The 23,669-nt window shown below is 50.1% G+C and overlaps 1 protein-coding gene across 1 annotated transcript in view; it reads right to left on the reverse strand.

Moving 5' to 3' along the window:
* Nucleotides 1-1,257: 1,257 nt before the first annotated feature.
* The window catches only part of DELE1 (DAP3 binding cell death enhancer 1), a 41,564-nt gene continuing 19,152 nt past the window's right edge, over nucleotides 1,258-23,669 (reverse strand). Inside the window, exons 6-12 of the mRNA XM_065410226.1 lie at nucleotides 18,021-18,082; nucleotides 16,155-16,272; nucleotides 15,452-15,594; nucleotides 13,034-13,192; nucleotides 7,390-7,482; nucleotides 1,745-1,901; nucleotides 1,258-1,433 (exon numbers count right to left, since the gene is read on the reverse strand). Of these exons, the coding sequence (XP_065266298.1) occupies nucleotides 1,258-1,433; nucleotides 1,745-1,901; nucleotides 7,390-7,482; nucleotides 13,034-13,192; nucleotides 15,452-15,594; nucleotides 16,155-16,272; nucleotides 18,021-18,082 (908 nt within the window). The remainder of the gene's footprint in view (nucleotides 1,434-1,744; nucleotides 1,902-7,389; nucleotides 7,483-13,033; nucleotides 13,193-15,451; nucleotides 15,595-16,154; nucleotides 16,273-18,020; nucleotides 18,083-23,669) is intronic.

Below are 23,669 nucleotides of genomic sequence, written 5' to 3' on the forward strand. Positions count from 1 at the left end.
CAATAAATTAGTGAATTAAAGAGGAGATTAATTCCATTCCCCTAGCTTAGCCTTGCTATGCTTCATTTCCCCCCCGGTGAGTCCTATAACAAAGGAAGGGGGTGGGGGCAGCTCCCCCTTCCCCCCCCCCCCCCCCCCCCCCCGCAGCAGGGAGATGATGCTCAGGAGCAGCCCTGGTTATTATGAGAGTAGGGAAATCCGTCGGAGGGATTTCCTGCCAGTTGCATCCTGCCTCACAAAGGAAGAGCAAGTAAACTGAGTGGCCTTGAATGCAAGGCCACAGGCTCTGGGAACAAAGGGGGAGCCTGTACCCTGCAGTTGCAGAATGGAGGCTGGAATTGAGAGCAGGTGCCAGGGGACAGCTGCTGTCGTGAGGCCAGGCCTACACGCAGAGAAGCACCAGTTTGACTACAGGGAGAATTTGCTACTGAATTAAAACAGTCCAATTTGTGTGTAGATACTCTTAACACAGATTAAACCCTGCTTGTATCGGCTTAGCTTGTGTGGGTACATGTACAGGCGCAGGCAGAGATCAGCATCTGTTTGACTTAATCGGCTTTTAACTGATTTAATTAAACTGCTGCAACTTGTGTGTGCAGAGCCACTGTGTGACCTGCAGCCCTGGTGGCAAGTCATGACATGGTGCCAGACACTGCCAGACAGTACAGGTTGGGGATGGACCAGAGAGCCAAGTGCAGCTCCAACGTGGAGCAGAGCATTGGTGTTCAGAAGAGGAGCCTCCAGCAAGGCCTTCAGGCCAGCAGAGACAGTGAGGCGCTGGCCCAATTCACAAAGCATGGGGGCTGAGCTGGGTTGGGCTGTGTGAATGCATGTAGTTAGGCCCCTGGGCCAAGTCAGAGTGGAGGAGCTGGGGCCCGGGGTTGGCTGGGGCAGTGTGAACTTAGGCCAGGTAGTGCAGAATAGTAACAGTAGGGCACAGGGAGACTGCTCTGGAAGCACCTGTATCATTCCTGTTCCATTAGAGAACTTGCACTGCCCCCTCCTCTCCATACACCATAGCCCACCCCTTTCCGCCATCACCCCGCCCCCTCCACACTGCTGCCTCTCCCCAAGGGCAGGTGGAGTTACGGGAGGATGGTACTGCTCCTCTTGGGCATGATTTCCACAGGAAGGGATTGTTTCCATTTGTACCTACTAGCCAAGTGCTATCCCCTGAGAATAGAGCACTGGCTGTGGCTCCAGGCGGGAAGAATCCAATAGACTTGCCGAGTGTTCTGGGGCTGGATTCCATCTCAGTCAGCTGATGTCAGCCCCCGCCAGACTGCCTGTGCTCCAGGAATGGGGCAGGGGTAAAGCACGACATCCCGTCGGAGGGGCCTGGCGCTGCTCTGCTAGTTGCTCCAGGACCCAGAGGCAGGGGCTGGAGGAGAACGCTCTCATTCCAGAAGGTGCTGGATGGCTGCTCTCTGCGGCTGTCAAGCCCACAAAGAGGAGACGTTACTGAAACCCTCAGGTTGCAGGTGAGCAATCCCACCATTCAGCATCCTCAACAACCAACCAGTGAGCACAGGGCAGGGTGGAGAACAAGAGGAGAGACCCTTACTGCAGCAACATCGACAGCCGCGGTGTCTCCCCTCACGGCAGTGTTGTCAGGGCCTCTGGTGACAGGGGCTTCCCACTAATGGGGGCCCAGCCTCTGGTGACAGGAGCTTCCCCCCACACGGGAATGCTGCCTGAGCCTTTGGCATGTCCCTTTTGCCCTGAACCTCTGCTGCTGTAGTACCTGCCATCTCCTGCTCAACAACTTGCACTCTCTCCTGAGCATGTCTGTTTCCTGCAGCAGCCGAGTGCTGGTAATGCTCCATTGCTTCTGCGAAGTTCTGTTGTACTCCAAGGCCCTTCTCATAGCAAACACCAACAAGGTATCTGCTTTGGGAATCCTAGATGTAATATACACACAGCAGTCAGGGAGGAGGGGGGTCAGACTATTCAATTCAATTGATATGACATACATCTTTGGCAAATACAAAAAGAAAAACATTCACAATCTAAAAACAACACCAACATCCATATAATACAATAACATGTCAATCAGAACTTTAAAAACCTATCTTCTTCAAGACAATGCTAAAAGGGCAAAAATTGCCACCGATTTCATTACTACCAGGGATTGAGAAAATACTAAAAACATTATCTTCTGAGATGATGATAAAAATTATTTATTATCGAAAAGAGTAAAATCCAGCGTGCTTTCAAAAGCTGGAAAATTCTACAGTCCAAAAGATAATGAGGTAAATCTTCCAACACTCCAGATTTACATGGGCAAAAACACAGACATAAAGGGACTTTTCCATATTTACCTTTAAGGACAGCAGTTTCCATGGTGTGAGATCTTTACTGAGTATATACTTTATATACCTTACGTAAATGAGGATTTGATAATTCATTCAAATATGGTTAAAAAGCATGGACTGTCTTCAAAATAGAAAACCAAAAGGCAAACTAAGACTCAGACTCATACTAGATCATCTTGTTGGGTAATATCTGTCACTCTCTTGTTGAGCATATACTCTCCTGCATCCATATATGATCATGGATGCAGGAGATATCAATAATAACTGAGTGTGACAGGGTGGACTAGGTCCAGAGGCCCCCTGCTAGAGGTCTCAGGGTCCTGCCACATCCGTCCCAGGAAAGGAGCAGTAGAGAGGCCCTCCAAACGGGCTAGAGGGACAGTGCAGAAAGCAGCCAATGAGAGAGGCTGCAGGGAGCAGCCAATCGGGGCCCAGGAGGGCCATATAAAAGGAGCTGCAGAGCCAGAGATAGGCACTTTCTTGCTGGAGCTAGATGAGTGCAGATGGCACTCCTGGCTGGCTAAAGGGAACTGCAGGAACACAGACAGCTCAGTGCTGGCAGGGACCTGGGGAGCAAGGAAGAGCATTGGCTGGCTGCTAGGCCTGAATGTAAAAGAGCCCTGAGCTAAGGGTGAACCTTTGGTAAAGGCTGGGGCCATGGGGAAGTGGCCCAGGGAACTGAAAGCAACATAGTTAAAGGGACACGGCAATGTGTGGCTGCTATTCTTAGGGTCCCTGGGCTGGGACCCAGAGAAATGGGTGGGCCCAGGTCCCCCCCGCCCCTGATAGGCCACTGGGAAATTGGCTTACAATCAGACAATAAGAAACCCTCAGAAGGGGAAAAGAACTACTTAGTGGCCCAGCTGGAGAGCTGGGGCCAGAGTAGATCAAGAGAGTGAAACCATTGCCTTCAGGGAGGAAGCCCTGGGGGTACGGCCCAATACCAGGGCTGGGACTGGTTTAAAGACTGCAGGCACACCCAACCAGAAGGGGTGCTCATGAGAGGTGGGTGCCACGCTACTACTGTGAGTAACAGAAAACCCCAACCTAGACTGGAAGGTCTTATACCATGGAAATATGGAGTATACAAATTATTCCTCCATTTCCTGGAGGAACAAAGATAGGGCAATCTATAATCTGGAAGAGTACAGACCTTTGACCAAAATTTAAGAAAAGCAATATAAGATCTACTACAGGATCAGACTACATGAAAGGGGAACTGACAAGCTTTAATAAACATAGGAGAGCCCAAGTCTTGAGGCTTCTTTTTGGTCCTCTATCATTCACCTTGGCTCTCCTAGACTGCTACTTACTCCTCTGAGCATCTCTTGAGAAAGAATTTGTCAGACACCTCCAGTCTGTTCCTTTTACCATCCCTTGCTAAACAATTTGATTGCTCCCCCCAACTTCTAGGCCTATGCTAAAGGAAGAAACCAACCCCCTAGCTCAAGCAAACATTCAGATTGCACAGGGAAGCACCCAGAAATTGGGATACCAGAGCTAAGGGGGCATGTGCAGCCCTATGTATGTTCCCTTGTCCATGAGCAGAGCAATCATTAATGCACGGTCACACACAAAGGGTGCTTGTCCCTCAGGACACCTTGCCTCCTGCACAGAGGACACACTGAATTGTGAGGATTTACAAAGTCCTGTAAAGCTGTACTGAGTGGCAACTCACAAGCAGCCCACAGCTCTGACTCAGCAGCCACAGCTCCCCATTGGCAACCTAAGCACTATAGCCTGCCTGCCTGCCACACAATGGACAACCACACTACTGCTCAGTCAAGCCTAAAAGAGGATTGCGAGGAACTTCAGGAGATCAAATAAAGCTAAGCAAATAAGTAACACATAGGGACAATCTGGATTACCCAGATCCCAGATTTACTGACTGGCTCTAAATAAACTGTAATCTCTTGAGTAAAAGACCTGGGGGTGTCACTGTAAACAGCTCACTAAAACCACACCTAAATCAGCACAATTCTGGATAGATATGCAGCTCTGGGCAGCCCATCCCAGAGATCTAGAAGGAAGAGAGGGGGCCTAGAGATGGGCCCTGCAGAGAGGGGTTGGAAAAAGTAGGACTGCTTAGTACCGATAGTTGTGTAAGAAGGGACATGACAGAGACATACAGAAGAACCAGTGCGCTAGAGATGATCCCTTGGGCTCTATTTACCCTCTCTTAATGGAAGAACAAAGGGATATTTACTGGGTACATCTATGCTGCAATTGAACACCCACAGCTGGCCTGGGTCAGCTGACTTGGGCTCGCAGGGCTCAGGCTATGGGGCTGTTTAATTGCAGTATAGATGTTCGGGCTCAGGCTGGAGCCTAGGCTTGGGACTCCGCGATGAGGAAGGGGCTGTCACCCCCAGGGTGAGATGGGTGAGTGTAGTGGGGTGTGTGACGTTGTGCAGTCTATATGGTTTTATAAAAACATGATAATAAGTGAATATAATGTAACTGGGATAGTTTTAGAAAAATATGGTAATAAGTGAATATAACGTAACTGGGATATGCTTCATGCAAAAGGTCTCTTGTAAGGTATCATTACAAAGCTCATAATCTACTGAGTGTGATCATCCTATTTGTATAAATGTACCACTCTTGTATCTAAAACTAGAAATATAAAATATAACTCTGAGGGCCTATTGTAATTATGTAAAGTGTGGGCCATTAATGATGGTTTGGAATCTTGATGACTCCCATTAACAAGGACCATTATCCGCAGATGGCTGTGTTTACCTGTGAGTCTTCCTGTATATGTGTGTGCTGGCAAGTGGGCAATGAAGTCTTGCAGTGACATGTGATCATGTCACCTGAACTGGAATCCATCTTTAACCTGGTGCTTTTCCAGGGGGGCGGGGCGGGGGGGGGGGGTGGGAACCCAGAGGGACAAAGGGTTCCCGCCTTATGCAAAAGATATATAAAGGGGTGGAAGAGAACAGAGGGGGAGAGGAGCCATCATGAAGAATCCCCTAGCTACCACCTGAGCTGGAACAAGAGCTGTACCAGGGGAAAGAATTGTGCCCAGGCCTGGAAGGTGTCCAGTCTGAGAAAAAACTTACTGAAGCATCTCTGAGGGTGAGATTATCTGTATTCAGTTTGATTAGACATAGATTTGCGCATTTTATTTTATTTTGCTTGGTGACTTACTTTGTTCTGTCTGTTACTACTTGGAATCACTTAAATCCTACTTTCTGTATTTAATAAAATCACTTTCTACTTAGTAATTAACTCAGAGTATGTATTAATACCTGGGGGAGCAAACAGCTGTGCATATCTCTCTATCAGTGTTATAGAGGGCGAACAATTTATGAGTTTTACCCTGTATAAAGCTTATACAGAGTAAAACGGATTTATTTGGGTTTAGACCCCATTGAGAGTTGAGCATCTGAGTGCTAGAGACAAGCACACTTCTGTGAGCTGTTTTCAGGTAAACTTGCAGCTCTGGGACAAGTGATTCAGACCCTGGGTCTGTGTTGGAGCAGACGGGAGTGTCTGGCTCGGCAAGACAGGGTGCTGGAGTCCTGAGCTGGCAGGGAAAACAGGAGCAGCGGTAGTCTTGGCACATCGGGTGGCAGTTCCCAAGGAGGTTTCTGTGATCCAACCCGTCACAGGGTGGTCCCCCGCTCCTGCCCTGAAGGGCTTGAAACAGCCCAGAAGAGGGCTGTGGCTGGGGCAAGAAGCCTGGGCTGATTGGGGAAAGTGGGCTCAGCTGGCCCCTATAAGAGGCTGTGAGCCAGGGAGACAAGGGCCTGGCTGCAGGGAGCTTAACCAGGTACCTGGAGTGGAGCAGGGCTGGGGAAAGGCCAAGGGAGCCGGGGAGCTCCAGCCTAGGAAAGCCCCAGGCTGCAGGCCTGGTAAGGCCTATTAGGTACTGGGTTGCAGGGGGCAGCCCTTGGGTAGCCAGAGGCAGTAGGTCCAAACCCCTTTGCCTGTGATGAGTGGCTTATACTGCAGTCTGCCCCAGTGAACGGGGGCTAGATGGAGACTGGGAAGGAGCCAGGGCCGGCTCGAGGGTTTTTGACGCCCCAAGCAGAAAAAAAAAAAAAAAAAAAGCCGCTTCATTCTATGGCGGCAGGTCCTTCGCTCCGAGACGGAGTGACAGCCCCGCTGCAGAATTGCTGCCGAACAGCCGGACGTGCTGCCCCCCTCTTCATTGGCCGCCCCAGGCACCTGCTTGCTACGCTGGTGCCTGGAGCTGGCCCTGGCAGTAGCCAAGACTGAGGCAAAGTGGGGATAGTGGGTGGGGGTTCCCCTGGGTGGGAAGACCCTGAGACTGAGGGGTTACTGCCAAGGGGGTAGCACCCCAAAGAAAGGGGCACCGGGGTCCTGGGAGGGACACAGGCCCAGCGGTAGCAGATCACCGGCCGACAGAGGGCGCTCCAGAGGGCTGGAGAGCATTCCTGCGGACGACCAGCAGGAGGCACCGCTGGGTGAGTCTGCGCCTGCTTACAGGGAGGCTCCAGCTGTGAGCTTGGGCTGTCAGCCCCAGGGTGAGGGGGCTCCAGCTGTGTGTGCCCCATACTGCCCCACTTTAGTGGGTGGAAGTGCTCCGGGTGAGGACACACACCACCGACAGAAGGAGCACGTGTGGGCACGAACCGCCACTTTAATTACTGTGGTGGCTGTATTTCGACTTAATTTTGTAGTGTAGACATGCCCAGAGACACTGTTTTTACGGTTCATTACAACAACTGGTAACTCTTAATTGCCCACTTAATTTTAAGTGGTCTACTACAGCATGTATGAACCACTTACACTTAACAATCTGTCCCATCTTGTATTTAGCTTAGACACTCTGGTTACCTTCTCCTTATCTGAAGAAGAGCTCTGTGATGCTCAAAAGCTGGTCCCTTCTACCAACAGAAGCTAGTCCAATAAAAGATATTACCTCACCCACCTCGTCTCTCTAATATCCTGGGACCAACACAGCTACAAAAACACTGCAAATTTTTAGAGAGAATCTCACTTCCAGCAATCCTAGCTCCTGGCCTTTGAGCTCAATTGAGAAGACCCAGCGAGCCCACAACCAGAGCAATTATCGCCTTCCGCAGGCAGAGAAAGCACTTACCCCATTCTTGGCCGCCAGCCACAGGTATTTCAGAGCCCTCTGCTTTGCAGACTGCAGCCCCTTCATGTAGAGCACCCCAAGGTAGGCCTGTGCCTGCAGCAAAACCACACAGCACAAATCACTAGGGATTATCTGTCTTTATTATAGATCATGCCCATCACCATAGTATCTGTGTGCCTAGTGACTCACTCCCTGTGGGGTGTCAAACCATGGTCTCCGGTGCCACAGGCAAGATGTTCACCAGTAGACTGGAGGGGAGAACATCCTCCCTGCTGCACAGCCCATGGAAGGGGAAGAGGTTGTCCTGAGAGGATAAACCTGGGCCTCTGTCATGGAAAAAATGCGGAAACCACAAGTGTATAAAAATGAGGAAGGCACAACTGTATAAAAAAAAGGCAAAAGGCTCCGAAGCAGGGTGCTTGGAGGTAAATACCCTTTACTTTGCAATAAAACCACTGCACTAACACTCAGGTTACGCTCTCATACTCCACTGCCCTGGGCAAACAGAGCCACATGTGTGCATGACCATGGAGGAGTCCTGACCACGAGCTGTTACCCCAAACCCTACAGACTGTCACTTATACAGTAGCTATGCGTGTTTGAACACCGCCAGCATGGAGTGCTCCACACAACGCAGAAGCTCTGAACTTTCTGGGAAGCAGTGTCCCTGGGGCTGGCATATACCGTTCCTATATATTGCCATGTCCTCCCCCATCTGAAGATACGTATGAGGGAGCAGAGCCCCAAATACAACTCAGTGCCTGCCACAGAATCACCACTTTGGTAAAACCCCAAACTAGTAGAAAAGGAGGGAAGGGAGCATAGATCCATGCAGGTGAGTCATGTCAGAGAACTACAATTACTGGGTAAGTAACTGTTCTTCCTTCAAGCATAGCCTGCAGCAATCCCTCCTTGTGGGGATTTGCAAGGCTTCAATGAGGTGAAGTTTAGGAGTCTCAGTTGAGAGTTAAGATTGCAGGTTGGTTTAGGTCCTAGAGGCTAAATCTGGTGAACCTGGCCAGGGGCATGTGTGGCTGGAACTCCAGATAATAACCTTGCATGTCTCAGAAGTGGAGGCATTTCGAAAGCATGCAGTCTGGTGGCATGTGCTCTCTTTCTAGTACCGGGATCCTAGCTACTTCTTAGCAAGAAAGTGCACAATGTAATCTCCTTGGAAGAAGTCTGTGTGGAACTTTACTGACCCCTTGTACTATTCCCAGGCGCTACAATAATCTACGTTATTTATGAAACCCCTTCATCCTGTTCAGACAGTTGGTATGTCTGCACTTGGTTGTGCCATAACCCTATTGTCCACACCTAAACCTCACAATCACGTCTGAAGGCGAGTAAAAGGCACGTATAAGGCTAGCACCATTGAGGGCCGTGGGTAAGTACACACTGCAGGCTGTGGCATAGCTCCATATGACTGCCAGTTTGCAGTATGGACAGGGGTAAAAGTCCTCCACCCCCATTCCCACAATGCACTGAACTCTTTTCTTCCTGACTCTTACCCAATCTATAAAGGTCCCGGTCCCCCTGTTTTCACCAGTGATAGTGAGCTGCACTAACCACATGAGAACAGCTTCCTGGTGCACAGATCAATCCAGGTGAAAATGGATCCTGCTCCAAGAACAGCCACTTGGTCCAACGACCACACCTGGGTGTCAATCAACATGTGGTCGGAGTACACCATCTTCCACAATGTCACCTGGTGTGGCAGGAACATGCACCTGTACCAGGAAACGTCATGGAAGTAGGACCGGGCAGGCATTCAGCAGACTCTGGCCTAGTGCCTGGAATGTATCAAGCTCTTGAGTTCAAATGCAAGAGGGCTAAAGATTCCAACAATCACTCCAGGAGGGTTCGCTGTACATGCCCCTTAATATATGGAGATATACCTATCTCATAGAGCTGGAAGGGACCCCGAAAGGTCATCGAGTCCAGCCCCCTGCCTTCACTAGCAGGACCAAGTACCAATTTTTCCCCAGATCCCTAAGTGGCCCCCTTAAGGATTGAACTCACAACCCTGGGTTTAGCAGGCCAATGCTCAAATCACTGAGCTATCCCTTCTACAAGGAGCTTGTCCGGGTGCTGTCATGGGCTCCCAGTAGAGTCTGGAGTGGCTCACAATTCTCTCCTCAATCTCCCCAGCCTCCTGTGTCTCTGTGTTTGTCAGCCAGTGGTCAGGCTGCAATGGTCCCAGCGCTGAGCAGACTGAGGGATGGGAGTGGGTGGGTTACACAGCTCCTGACTGGGGAAGGGAAAGTTGTAGAAAACTTATAGTTGGTTGTCTAAAGTTAGTCACAGCTGTCTTTTGTCCCCTGGAAGATTACACAGTTTCAGTGCTTCTCCCACCCCACTGATCTTACTGCCCCTTTACAAGTAGGAGACAAGCAGAACAGGGCCGGGGAGTTAGGTTTGAGAAAGAAGGGGACAGAACACAGTTGTAGAAAACTTTTGTTGTCTGTAGAAAAATTAGTCACAGCAGTCCTTTCTTCTTTGGTAGATTACAATTTTTTTTACCATCCCTGAAGTCTGGGTTCTCCCTGCACTAAGCCATGCTGCACAAGCGGGGAAAAAGGGAACAGGAGAAGGATATCATCTGGTGGTTGGATAAACACAGTGAAGGGTCCCTTTGCAGTGGAGAGGTGAGGGGCTTGCAGTGCTTGTCAAGCTGTCCTGCAGTGACTCAAGACCATAAGTACCAACCTCAGGGAAGACGGTTAAGAAAAAGGGCACAAACCCCAAATTGGTTGAGAGTTCTATACTTAGATTTCACCACTCAAGTGTGAACTCCTCAAGCACTATAACCTAAACTATAGCCTTAACATGGAGTTACAGACAGTCCCCTTGGGTACTCTGATCTATCTTGCTACCCAGAGCCTGCCTTTGTGACAGATGGTCCCTTACACCAAAGATCACAGCAATATTCAGGTTATATCCAGTCCTAAAGGACCAGTCACTTACCCTGGTCAATTGCACATTCAATTTCACACTGAAGACAAAGCTTGTAGCCAGTCCTATAATAAACTAGCTAAAGATTTATTAACTATGAAAAGGAAATAAGAGTGTTATTCAAAAGGTTAAACATATATACATAAAAATCAGTTCCAATCTTAAGTTTCAAAAAGTAATAGAAGCTTCTATAATAAGCAAGCTCTATGTGTCCTTTTGGGCTAACCCAGGCCAAACACTGGGGATCTTTTGTTTATGCTTAGTAATCCTTGCCCCTCAGAAACCAAGCAGCATAAAAGATACTTGATAGTGCTTTTAGTCCTTCCCCCCTTAAGTTGCAAATTTGGCTGTTCGGAGGAATTCACTTGTTTGTCTCCCCTTCGGGGGGGGGGGGGGAGGGGGGGAAGAAAAGGGCAATCAACAAAGTCTTTTGTCCTCTGATGTTCCACAGTAGTTCATCAGGCATTGATGGGCCTCCTTTGCTGGGCAACAGATAACACCTCTTGTTGGAAACTTTCACACTCAGTGTCTCTTTCCTCTCTGGTGATTTACATACAGAGCAAACTACCTGAAGGGGGGTCCCAAAGAGGATGGAGCTCGGCTGTTCTCAATGGTGGCAGATGACAGAACAAGGAGCAATGGTCTCAAGTTGCAGTGGGGGAGGTCTAGGTTGGATATTAGGAAACACTAATTCCAGTGGTGAAGCACTGGAATGGGTTACCTAGGGAGGTAGTGGAATCTCCTTCCTTAGAGGTTTTTAAGGCCCGGTTTGACAAAGCCCCTGAATGGGATGATTTAGTTGGGGTTGGTCCTGCTTTGAGCAGGGGGTTGGGACTAGATGACCTCCAGAGGTCTCTTCCAACCCTAATCTTCTATGAGTCTATGAAACACTTAAACATTACCTTAGAACAGGGGTTACAGGTATTATAAGTGAGATTAATGCAGGCAGCAACTTAAAAGCATTTCATAAAGTCTGAACACTAAACACATTCTTATAATTCTAATACTTATTTTAACAATATCAACACACAGGTGGAGCCAAACTGGTTCCAGCTATATATTGATCAGTGTTCAGTTGAGACCTAGGGGCCTTGGCACAAGCTGGTGCCTGGTCCGCCAGCATCACAGTGCTGATTTGAAACCGCAGGGAACCAAAGTGACTGGGGCTTTAGGAAAAATACAGGTAGATTGATGGACTGATTGGTTTGGTAGAAACTGGAGGACATCTTTGATGGATTTTAGGGTGTGGGCATAGGTACCACCTTGTCCTTAGAGGGCACCGCATACGCTGGGTGAACCAGTAGTGCCTGTATCTCAGACTTTCCAGGCCAATGTGATTCCCAGAAGGAATTCAGTCTTCAGTGAGAGAAATGATGATACCCCGACAATGACTGGGGCGGAGTGTCACATTGATGTTCCAGTATGGAGGTGGTTCCTGAAGAAGTCAGAATGTTAACTGTAGGTGAGAGGACATGGTAAAGTCCTGTCTGGTGTGTGGAAGGCTGAAATCTCAGTGGGTCAAGCAGCATCCGGCTCAGACTCAGGGCAGGATGCAGAATCTGGCTCTACCCATGAGACAGCAGATCCAAGTTGGACCAAAGAATCCAGTGGCAGGTCCAGCAGGTTGGAAAAGTCCATATTGGGAAGAGAGCAGCACCTTGGCCCGGTCCACTGCCTGGCAATGAGGACTGGGGGCTGCCTGGTTTCAGTCCAGGAGGAGTGGGTCTGCTAGAGACCCAGGGCTGTTTCTGCCCCAGGAGCAGAGCTGGCTGCAGGTGGCATTCTGTGCTATTGCATCAGAGTGGCTCCCTATTCCAAGATCTGAGCACTGGTTAGTGAGTGTCTGAGCACTCCCTGCTGTGGCAACATCCCAAGCAGCTCTCTGCCCAGAAAAGATGAGAAGTGGTGAGTCTGATGTGATGATGGACACACCATCATGTGAGCTGAGCCAGTTGAGACAGACAGTGATAGTGAGTAGTGAGACCTGTCCTTTGCCTTCTGGTTGCCTTTGTGCAGATCGCTGTCGTGGGTCTCTGCTTGGCAGCTGAAAGGGGGATGTGTCCCTATTGGCAAGCGTTTTCTGGGCATGGAATATAAAAGGCTGCTGGTGTCAGAATCCACAGTGCAGGACCAAGACCTTGACACCGACTCCTGGATGCTTGGCATTGGGGAGGAGCCCTCTTTGAGGGCCTATCGATAGCTGGCTCCTCCGGCCTCTCTCCTTGTTTGAGCTTAGTAAAGGCCTAATCCAAGGGGAATCAATGCTGACAGAAAAGGCACTGAGTGTGCATGTCCACCACGGGCCTAGCACCATAGTGGGAGCAGGGGGCTTGGACTTATCTGAACAAAGAGCTGCACACTGGAGTGGGGAAAGCTCATCACAACTTTGACACACAGGAGCCAAAACAACCTAGCATAGTGCCAAACCCCAAGGCTTCTACACGCCTAAAAATACAAGGGCAGGAACAAACCTTGCTGAGGAGGTGATGCTAATGCGTCACTGCAGCTAGCTGACTCTGGCATGCCCCGTATATTGGAGGGGGGGAGCAAGGACACAGGCAGGGTTTCCCGCAACCCCATGGACACTGCCCTACAGAGGACCCGGTGCTGTGCAGAGCGGGTTCCCTGGTGGCTCCATGCTACTCAAACACTCAGCCTTAGCAATAACTCATGTGCTACAGACACTCACCTCCACTAGCCCTGCTGCTGCTGCCTGCTCCAGCAGAGTCACAGCCTTCTGCATGTCAGCCCCTTCAGCTTTGAGCCCATGGCGTAAGAGGAACCTGGCATAGCGGTACTGGGCCGTGGGGTGCCCATTGCTGGCTGCACGATGGTAATAGAGAGCTGCCTGGAAACAGAGAAACACCATCATGAGCGCCCGGAGGTATGCATGCCAGGCCGCGTTGTCCCAGGCATCTTTGTGAGGAGGCTGCCACTCTCCAATACTTACCCAGCCTGGCAAGGACACCATAGCATGCATCTGCATCCAAACCCCCTTGCCGGTTCTCATCACAAGCTATGCATACTCCCCCAGGCAGCCATTAGCAGAAATACCCTCCCTAACTGTGCAGCCTCCTTCATACTCAGCGCCCTGCAGATCCCAGACATGCACCAGATTTAGCTGGGGATTGGTCCTGCTTTGAGCAGGGAGTTGGACTAGATGACCTCCTGAGGTCCCTTCCAACCCTGATATTCTATGCTTCTATGAAACATAAGACTATTTGGGTGAGATCCTGCTTCTCAGGTATGATCAACAGGGAGAGAACTGACTATGGGAGACATGCAGCCTCTCCCCAAGTGTGCACCATCCCTCAGGAACAACCCAACCCCAAGCACACATAGCACATGCCTGGCACCACTGCCCCATACACAATCATACCCATCCTACCATCCAGATGCCATCACATTACAGCCCTGTGCTAGCTGCAGCAACTGCTCACATAGGAGAGTGAAAGTAGGGAAGTGGGATGATTGGCAGCTGGGGACTGCACCCATTCCCTCTTTTCCTAGCCACAACCCCTATTCCATAGCGGGTGGCATAGGGCCAGCTACACCAAAGATTCTTCTATGCCTTGGGACTGGCACAATGCCCAACTAAGCTGGTTTTGCAGTTCCTTTGCACCAGCTGAGTGGCACAAAATAGCCACAGCAGGGGCACTCCTACAAACAATACTCCCTAGGTTCAAGATGTGCATCTCAGTACACCCACACAAAGCTGCTGGGAGGTGGTCCAGGCAGGACATGGCTCCTGCACATGTGGTGGTGTTTTACATATGTACCGTATGGTAACAGGATTCCCCAGTACTCTCCCAGCCACTACTAATGCTGCATACATAAGTGTATGGAACAGGGCCTGGGAAGGTATGTTTGAAAAGGACAGGGCTGCAAAGGAGCCCAGTCTCCTCCTATGAGGGGCAGTCTTCCCTAGGCACCCATGCAATTAAAGCCTACACTGGCACACGTGCAGCCTTAGCTTTAGCATCTCCCGATGGGAAGGTGTTTGACTCTGCAGCCCTAACCTTCCCTCCTAGGAGTTTCCTGGCTGGAATAATTAATAGTTTGCATTTATGTGTACAATACCTCCCACTAGAGCCCTGCAACGGGACTGGAATCCCGCGGGTCCTGCAGGACCCGCTGCTATAATAGCTGGAGTGGGATAAAAATTCAAGGAACAATGCGGGAGCGGGTGGGAGTGGGCACTGCGGGGCGGGATGGGAGCAGGATTAAAAAAACAGTCCTCCATCACCACAAACATAAACACCCCAGCCAGCAGTGGCTGCACTCTGGCCCCCAGCTCTGAAGGCAGTGCTGCTGCCAGCAGCAGTGCAGAAGTAAGGGAGAGCCCCCATTGCCAAACTATCTATATCTGGAGATGGCAGGGCGTGGAGGCCTTCCATCCCCTTAGCATGATAATGCAGTGGCTCTTCAGCCATTTGCATGGAGGGATGGGGGTTTCTAATCCCTTTGCGTGGGGAAGGGAAGACACAGGGGCTGCTCATCCCCTCATAGGAGGGCATGAGGACTCTGACCCCTCTGTATGGGTGATTTGGGCTGGTTGGGCGGTCCCCATCCCATTGCACGGGGATGTAGGGAGTGGGTGGGTGCCGGTGGGGAAACATCTGCTGACAGCAGCACATCCAGCCATTGCTGGGACAATTTTAGATTCCTGCAGTGGGACTGGAATCCCGCGGGTCCCACAGGATCCACTGCCATAATAGCAGGAGCGGGATAAAAATTCAAGAAACAATGTGATAGTGGGTACTGTGGATCTGAACAGTGGGATTAAAAAAATAGTCCCGCACAGAGCTCTACTTCCTACCCCAGGACTTCTGAGGGCTCCCCCACACACCCAAGGGTTTCGGGGTGCCCCTGCACTGAGAGGCATTCACTAATGCACACAAGGGTATAGATGGGAACAGCGCCTTGCTCCCTGAGGCAAGGGACTTTGGAGCAAAGTGTCTCACAGGCACTCCCTCCCCATCACTGCTCCTACTCATGCTGCTGTGAAACAGGGCTAATAGTGCTCCCCCAGCCTCCTGGCAGGGGTGTGTGTGTGTGTGTGTGTGTGTGTGTGTGTCTCTCTCTCTCTCTGCATGCCACCAGGTACCTTTGCCAGGTCTTTCTCCGTGCCTCTGCCATGCTCATAACACAGGCCCACGTTGAACTGGGCTTTGCTGTAGCCCCGATCTGCTGCCAGCTTGAAGCAGGAATAGGCTGCCCTGTAGTGGCCATCACTCACACTCTCAATCCCTGGGGAGGGAACAGTGCATGTTCAGCAAAGCAGCATAAAGGCAGCAGGCAGGACAGGGTCATGGAACTCATCGTGCCCCACCCATGGCAGGTGGCCTCACTGCACCCTGCCAAGTTTGCCAACTCTTGGCCCCGCCCCACCTTAAGCCATGGAGTTTAGGAGGTGGGAGGGACCAATGACCCGACCCTATGTTGAGGGAGGGGTTCTCTGGCCTCCTCACCAGCCTCTCCAATGCTCCAGGCTCCCTGTCATTTCATTTCCCAGAGTTCATTGCAAAGCAGGGTGAATGCCAGTAAGAGGTGGCACAGAAGAATCTGAAAAGCCTGACAATGGTTGCAGGAACCCCTCCCTCTGGACAGGTAATGGGACCGTGAGAACAGCCAACTCACACAAAGAACACCTGGGAACCATTACTAGTGCTGCAGATTCCATAGACTACAATAGCAAGAGGCTTCCCAACATATTTGAGGTCCTCCAAAAAGGAGAGGGTGTGTGGGTGTCCCTGTCTCTATTCCTGCTATCTGCAGTTTAGGACACAATGAAGCCTGGTCCACGTTACCACGGATATTGAGCGCAGTGGAAACGCTGACCCGGAACACCTGCTGCAGCTGGGTAGCTGCTTCCTCCAGGCGTTCCTGCTGTGCTGGCTTCCCCTGCAGAGTGGAAAATGACAGCCCCTAGGAGGGAAGAGAATTAGAGGAGTGTTAGCAAACCTCAGGCCAGGTAAGCCACCTCAACGCTCCCCTAGCCCACCCAAACAGCCCTTGGAAGCCAGAGGTTCCAGCTCAACATTCCCTGGGTCCCATACAGGCTCCTCAGACCGGGGTAGCCGCATCGACGTTCCCCCAGCACAGTGCCATCTAGACCCTTCTCCAGCCCGGGGCAGACCCCTCAGGCCCGGGGAGCGTTGTGCCACCTCTTACTCAGCAGCAGGTCAGTAGAATCCAGGAGAACCTTGAAAAGGCAGTCAGTAACTCTCCCACACAGAAATACCACCCGCTCCTCCCCTTCCTAGGTCAGGTTCAGCAGCATAGGCAGCATCTCCCTACAGCGAACATGGAGCAGCCCATTTCCTGGCACTCTAAATCATTCAAACTTAAATAGCCTGTCAGCTAAATAAATCCTTCCCCATTGTCCTTGTTTTATGGCTTTTTCCTAACTTCCCTGCTAATTAGCAGCATCCCCTAATTTGCCTAGTCAGGAGTGGGAGGGAATCAGGCTTGGAGTAATTGTTTCCTAGTATCTAGGATACAGTTTGGTGCCACCAAGTGGCAGCAGTGCACACTTCAGCTAATTTCAGATTAGCTCCACACTACTATTTACAATGCAGTTCTAATCAGGAGAGGAAGGATGGATTCCAGCAGGTTCGCTTCCCACCTGTCAGTCAGAGCAACCCTCAGTAAACAGAAATATAGGGATCTTTTCACTCCTGCAAGCCCTGCAGAGCCAGCCCAGCCATGGAACAGGGAGCTGGGGCCATCCCTCAGGGCCCTGCAGAGCCAGCTCAGCCACAGGGGAGGGAAAAAATAGTGCAGAAGTATGTAATTAAAGACGGTACAATAATACAGATACAGGAAGAGGTCTTGAACTAAGGCAGTCTTGATTCTGATATTTCCTATTTTTTTGTGCTTGAGTTTGCACTTAATGTTATTTGAGTGCACTTTGTGTGATATGTACGTACAATGGGGTCCTGATCAATGTTCCCTCTAATTTTTTACATCCATGTGCGGAATGAATTTTGTTATGTGCACCAATATGGAGGTGATGTGTGGCAGAGGTGGGGCTGAGGGGTTCAGTGTGGGAGGGGCTCAGGGCTGGGGCAAAGGGTTGGGGTGCAGGCTCTGGAGTGGGACCGGGGATTAGGGATTTGAGGTGTGGGAGGGGGCTCAGGGCTGGATCAGAGGGTTCGGGTGCGGGGGTGTGTGTGTGAGCTCTGGTTGGGGGCTCTGAGGTGGGGCCAGGGATGAGGGGTTTAGGGGTGCAGGCTGCTGTGGGGAAGAGGTGCCTCGCCCCACTGTGGCAGCTCTGGGGCTGGGGCTGTGGGAGAGGCGCCTCTCCCCGCCGCATTCCTGCACGCCCCCTACCTCACTCCTCTCCAGTCCAGGCCCCTGTGGCTGCGCACCTGCACCTTGATAGTTTGCTGTGCGGCCGTGCGGTTTAGGTCCTGATCCCGACTGGGCCCTATCAGTAGCGCGTTCCCACAGCACTAGTGTGTGTGCTGTGCAGACTCCTAGGGCAGGATGCCACTACACACAATCTGTGGAAAGGGGGCAGAAGTGCCATAGCTATGACTCTTGCTCTGTGACCATGACTCTCCCGGGATATGGTGCATCAGTCAGGCTGTACTGGAAAAAGCACTGACTATGTGCTTTGGGACAAGCTCCTTCTAAAGCCAAAGACCCACAGAGAAACAAAGAGACTGTACCTGTGCACTGCAGTGGGCTGGCCCCAGGCTGGTGCTGCAGCTCTCAGGGAATGGACGCTCCCCTGCAAGGAGAGATCAGGGTGAGACATGGGCCTGAGACAGACCAGTAATCCTACAACCCTTCTGCCTCCCTCCTTCCACTCCACCCCACTCTGGAGAATTGAATCCTATCCCTATTCTGCAACAGAGTTCCTATAGGATGCCAGGCAAATCACTGCAACCAAACTTTCACACTCATTGTGTGTTCCTCATTTCCTGGGTGCCCAACCTGAGCCCTTTGGGTCTGATTTGCAGAAGCTCTGAGCGCCCACAGCTGTAACTGAACTCAACAGGAGCTGTGCTTTGAACACAAAAAGTGCTATGTAATGCTGTGTACTCTAAAAATCAGGCATCCAAAATTAATGAACACTTTTGACTTTAATCTTCCTGTGCCTCATCTGTAAAGCAGAGATAATAACCCCTGACCGCCTTACAGGCATTGTGAATACAAACTGGACTGTGAAGTGCTCAAACACTGGAGTGACAAGTGCCAGGAAGCAATGAATTCTGCTGTGTTCAGTGTGGGGTTTGGATGGTAGCAGCAAATAAGGCAGAGGCCGCAGTGAGAATATATACTGAACAGGTAGCTAGCCATTCAGTGAACACCTTCCTGTAGCAGTATTCTGGATTATGACACCAGCGTCCCTCCTTGATGCACCGCTGCTCTAGGGCACTCACAGACACAGCCTCACACTCATTGACATCAGGAACTGGAACATATGCTATAGTTCCAACTGGAATTGTTTTGGGGAAGTCTCTGGCCTGTGTTATATAGGGGGTTAGACTAGATCAGTAGTGGGCAATCTGCGGCCCGTCAGAGTAATCCGCTGGTTGGCCGTGAGACAGTTTGTTTACATTGACCGTCCACAGGCATGGCCGCACGCAGCTCCCAGTAGCTGCGGTTCGCTGTTCCTGGCCAATGGGAGCTGCAGGAAGTGGCGCGGGCCGCAGGGACGTGCTGGCCGCCGCTTCCCGCAGCTCCCATTGACCAGGAACGGTGAACTGTGGCCACTGGGAGCTGTGGGCAGCCGTGCCTGCGGATGGTCAATGTAAACAAACTGTCTTGTGGCCTGCCAGCGGATTGCCCTGATGGGACGCATGCGGCCTGTGGGCCGCAGGTTGCCCACCACTAGACTAGATGATCACAATGGTCCCTTCTGGCCTTGGAATCTATGAATCCTCCTCTTCTTAGTGACATCAGCTCTCCACATGGAGAAACTGCCATGATGGGTTATCTGGATTTATGGCTCATTACAACAATTTGTAACCCATTAATACCCTCTTTTTGTTTTACGAGTACAGGGGGGTTAACGGGCCACTTCACCTTGAATGGTTTAATACAAAGTGTGTTAACGACTTATGCTAATCATAGAATCATAGAATCTTAGGGTTGGAAGAGACCTCAGGAGGTCATCTAGTCCAATCCCCTGCTCAGAGTAGGACCAACCCCAACTAAATGTGTTCGTCAGTCTGTTTGTTTGGTTGGTTGTTTGAAGGACCGTGTGCTGTGGCTGGCAGTTGGAAGCTGTGAGCTTCAAAGGAAGGTTTGAAACCTAGAAGCCTCTGGTAATTGGCTGAGCCTTAATCAGTGGGCGGGGCATTCATACAGGCCAGGGCTTTATAAAGCAGCGCACAAGCGACCAGGGAGCTTTTGCGACCAGGGGCTGCTAACAGGGAGTTTCGCAAGGGAGTTGGGAAGGGGTGAGGGTCCCTTGCCGGTTCTATCTGTTTTCCCTTTATTCCCCTTAAAACCTAAAACTTCTTGCTTAAACAACCCTTTCAGCGGACAGGGGGCTGCAGACGGGAGTTTGACAGAGGGAGGCTTACGATGGTTAGGAAGACCCGCAACACCTGTGCCAGCACTGCTTCTGTCTCCTCCACCTGCGCCTGTAGCCAGACAGAGCGCCTGAGCATGGATGCTTCTACCCAGATCCTGGTGTGGTTTTGCAGAGACTGTAACTTGCAATTTCCACTTACTGATATCCAGGCTGGGGGGACCATCCAATGTGAAAGGTGCCTGCTGGTGGAATCTCTCAGGCAGCAGGTGGGAGAGCTACAGGAGGAGGTGGCTAGGTTGAGAAGCATCCAAATCCACGAGCAGTTCCTGGACAGTGTCCATGTGGAGACAGCTGAGGTAGCTGTCCCAGTACACAGGACTGCTGATACACCACTGGTGGAGGAGGAGATGGCTCATGGTGGACACTGGCAGCTGGTTACTTCTGGCAGCAGGCAGTGCTCCACCCCTGCTCCGAACCCTCCCGCTGTGGTAATAGGTAACCGTTATGCTCTTCTTGATACAGGAAAGAAGGCATCACACCCTACAGTAAAGGAGGAGAAGCCTCGTACCCCTAAGGCTGGGAGGTCTGCTGCCACCACTGCGAATAGGAAACGTAGGGTAGTGGTGGTCGGAGACTCTCTGCTGAGGGGGACGGAGGCGCCCATCTGTCGCCCTGACATTTCATCTCGGGAGGTATGCTGCCTGCCGGGAGCCCGTATCCGAGACGTTATGGAGGCATTGTCGAGGATTATCCAGCCCTCTGACTACTACCCCATGCTACTCATCCATGTGGGCACAAATGATACTGCGCGGTGTGACACTGAGCGGATCAAGAGTGACTACAGGGCTCTGGGAGTACGGGTGAAGGAGTTTGGAGCGCAGGTGGTATTCTCTTCGATTCTTCCTGTCAAAGGTAGGGGCCCGGGCAGAGACAGATGCATCATGGAGGTGAATGCCTGGCTGCGAACATGGTGTCGCCAGGAGAGCTTTGGCTTCCTAGACCACGGGATGCTATTTGAGGAAGGACTGCTAGGCAGAGATGGCGTTCACCTTTCGAGGAGGGGAAAGACCCTATTTGGACACAGACTGGCTAACCTAGTGAGGAGGGCTTTAAACTAGGTTCGACGGGGACAGGTGAGCAAAGCCCGCAGGTAAGTGGGGAACATGGAGACCTGGGAGATGGGTCGGAAACGAGAGGGAGTGTGGGCTATATTGGCAGAGAGAAAGGAGGGTCAGGACAAAACTGGGAGGAAAGATCAAACCAGTATCTTAGATGCCTATATACAAATGCGAGAAGTATGGGTAATAAGCAGGAAGAACTGGAAGTGCTAATAAATAAATACAACTATGACATTGTTGGCATCACTGAAACTTGGTGGGATAATACACATGATTGGAATGTTGGTGTGGATGGATACAGCTTGCTCAGGAAGGATAGACAGGGGGAAAAGGGAGGAGGTGTTGCCTTATATATTAAAAATGTACACACTTGGACTGAGGTAGAGATGGACATAGGAGATGGAAGTGTTGAGAGTCTCTGGGTTAGGCTAAAAGGGGTAAAAAACAAGGGTGATGTCATGCTAGGAGTCTACTACAGGCCACCTAACCAGGTGGAAGAGGTGGATGAGGCTTTTTTTAAACAACTAACAAAATCATCCAAAGCCCAAGATTTGGTGGTGATGGGGGACTTCAACTATCCGGATATATGTTGGGAAAATAACACAGCGGGGCACAGACTATCCAACAAATTCTTGGACTGCATTGCAGACAACTTTTTATTTCAGAAGGTTGAAAAAGCTACTAGGGGGGAAGCTGTTCTAGGCTTGATTTTAACAAATAGGGAGGAACTCGTTGAGAATTTGAAAGTAGAAGGCAGCTTGGGTGAAAGTGATCATGAAATCATAGAGTTTGCAATTCTAAGGAAGGGTAGAAGGGAGAACAGCAAAATAGAGACAATGGATTTCAGGAAGGCGGATTTTGGTAAGCTCAGAGAGCTGATAGGTAAGGTCCCATGGGAATCAAGACTGAGGGGAAAAACAACTGAGGAGAGTTGGCAGTTTTTCAAAGGGACACTATTAAGGGCCCAAAAGCAAGCTATTCCGCTGATTAGGAAAGATAGAAAATGTGGCAAAAGACCACCTTGGCTTAACCACGAGATCTTGCATGATCTAAAAAATAAAAAGGAGTCATACAAAAAATGGAAACTAGGACAGATTACAAAGGATGAATATAGGCAAACAACACAGGAATGCAGGGGCAAGATTAGAAAGGCAAAGGCACAAAATGAGCTCAAACTAGCTACGGGAATAAAGGGGAACAAGAAGACTTTTTATCAATACATTAGAAGCAAGAGGAAGACCAAAGACAGGGTAGGCCCACTGCTTAGTGAAGAGGGAGAAACAGTAACAGGAAACTTGGAAATGGCAGAGATGCTTAATGACTTCTTTGTTTCGGTCTTCACCGAGAAGTCTGAAGGAATGCCTAACATAGTGAATGCTAATGGGAAGGGGGTAGGTTTAGCAGATAAAATAAAAAAAGAACAAGTTAAAAATCACTTAGAAAAGTTAGATGCCTGCAAGTCACCAGGGCCTGATGAAATGCATCCTAGAATACTCAAGGAGCTAATAGAGGAGGTATCTGAGCCTCTAGCTATTATCTTTGGAAAATCATGGGAGACGGGAGAGATTCCAGAAGACTGGAAAAGGGCAAATATAGTGCCCATCTATAAAAAGGGAAATAAAAACAACCCAGGAAACTACAGACCAGTTAGTTTAACTTCTGTGCCAGGGAAGATAATGGAGCAAGTAATTAAGGAAATCATCTGCAAACACTTGGAAGGTGGTAAGGTGATAGGGAACAGCCAGCATGGATTTGTAAAGAACAAATCATGTCAAACCAATCTGATAGCTTTCTTTGATAGGATAACGAGTCTTGTGGATAAGGGAGAAGCTGTGGATGTGGTATACCTAGACTTTAGTAAGGCATTTGATACGGTCTCGCATGATATTCTTATCGACAAACTAGGCAAATACAATTTAGATGGGGCTACTATAAGGTGGGTGCATAACTGGCTGGATAACCGTACTCAGAGAGTTGTTATTAATGGTTCCCAATCCTGCTGGAAAGGCATAACGAGTGGGGTTCCGCAGGGGTCTGTTTTGGGACCGGCTCTGTTCAATATCTTCATTAACGACTTAGATATTGGCATAGAAAGTACGCTTATTAAGTTTGTGGATGATAACAAACTGGGAGGGATTGCAACTGCTTTGGAGGACAGGGTCATAATTCAAAATGATCTGGACAAATTGGAGAAATGGTCTGAGTTAAACAGGATGAAGTTTAACAAAGACAAATGCAAAGTGCTCCACTTAGGAAGAAAAAATCAGTTTCACACATACAGAATGGGAAGAGACTGTCTAGGAAGGAGTACGGCAGAAAGGGATCTAGGGGTTATAGTGGACCACAAGTTAAATATGAGTCAACAGTGTGATGCTGTTGCAAAAAAAGCAAACATGATTCTGGGATGTATTAACAGGTGTGTTGTGAGCAAGACACGAGAAGTCATTCTTCCGCTCTACTCTGCTCTGGTTAGGCCTCAGCTGGAATATTGTGTCCAGTTCTGGGCACCGCATTTCAAGAAAGATGTGGAGAAATTGGAAAGGGTCCAGAGAAGAGCAACAAGAATGATTAAAGGTCTTGAGAACATGACCTATGAAGGAAGGCTGAAAGAATTGGGTTTGTTTAGTTTGGAAAAGAGAAGACTGAGAGGGGACATGATAGCAGTTTTCAGGTATCTAAAAGGGTATCATAAGGAGGAGGGAGAAAACTTGTTC

Source organism: Emys orbicularis, chromosome 8, assembly GCF_028017835.1.
Source record: "Emys orbicularis isolate rEmyOrb1 chromosome 8, rEmyOrb1.hap1, whole genome shotgun sequence".
Classification (NCBI taxonomy): domain Eukaryota; kingdom Metazoa; phylum Chordata; order Testudines; family Emydidae; genus Emys; species Emys orbicularis.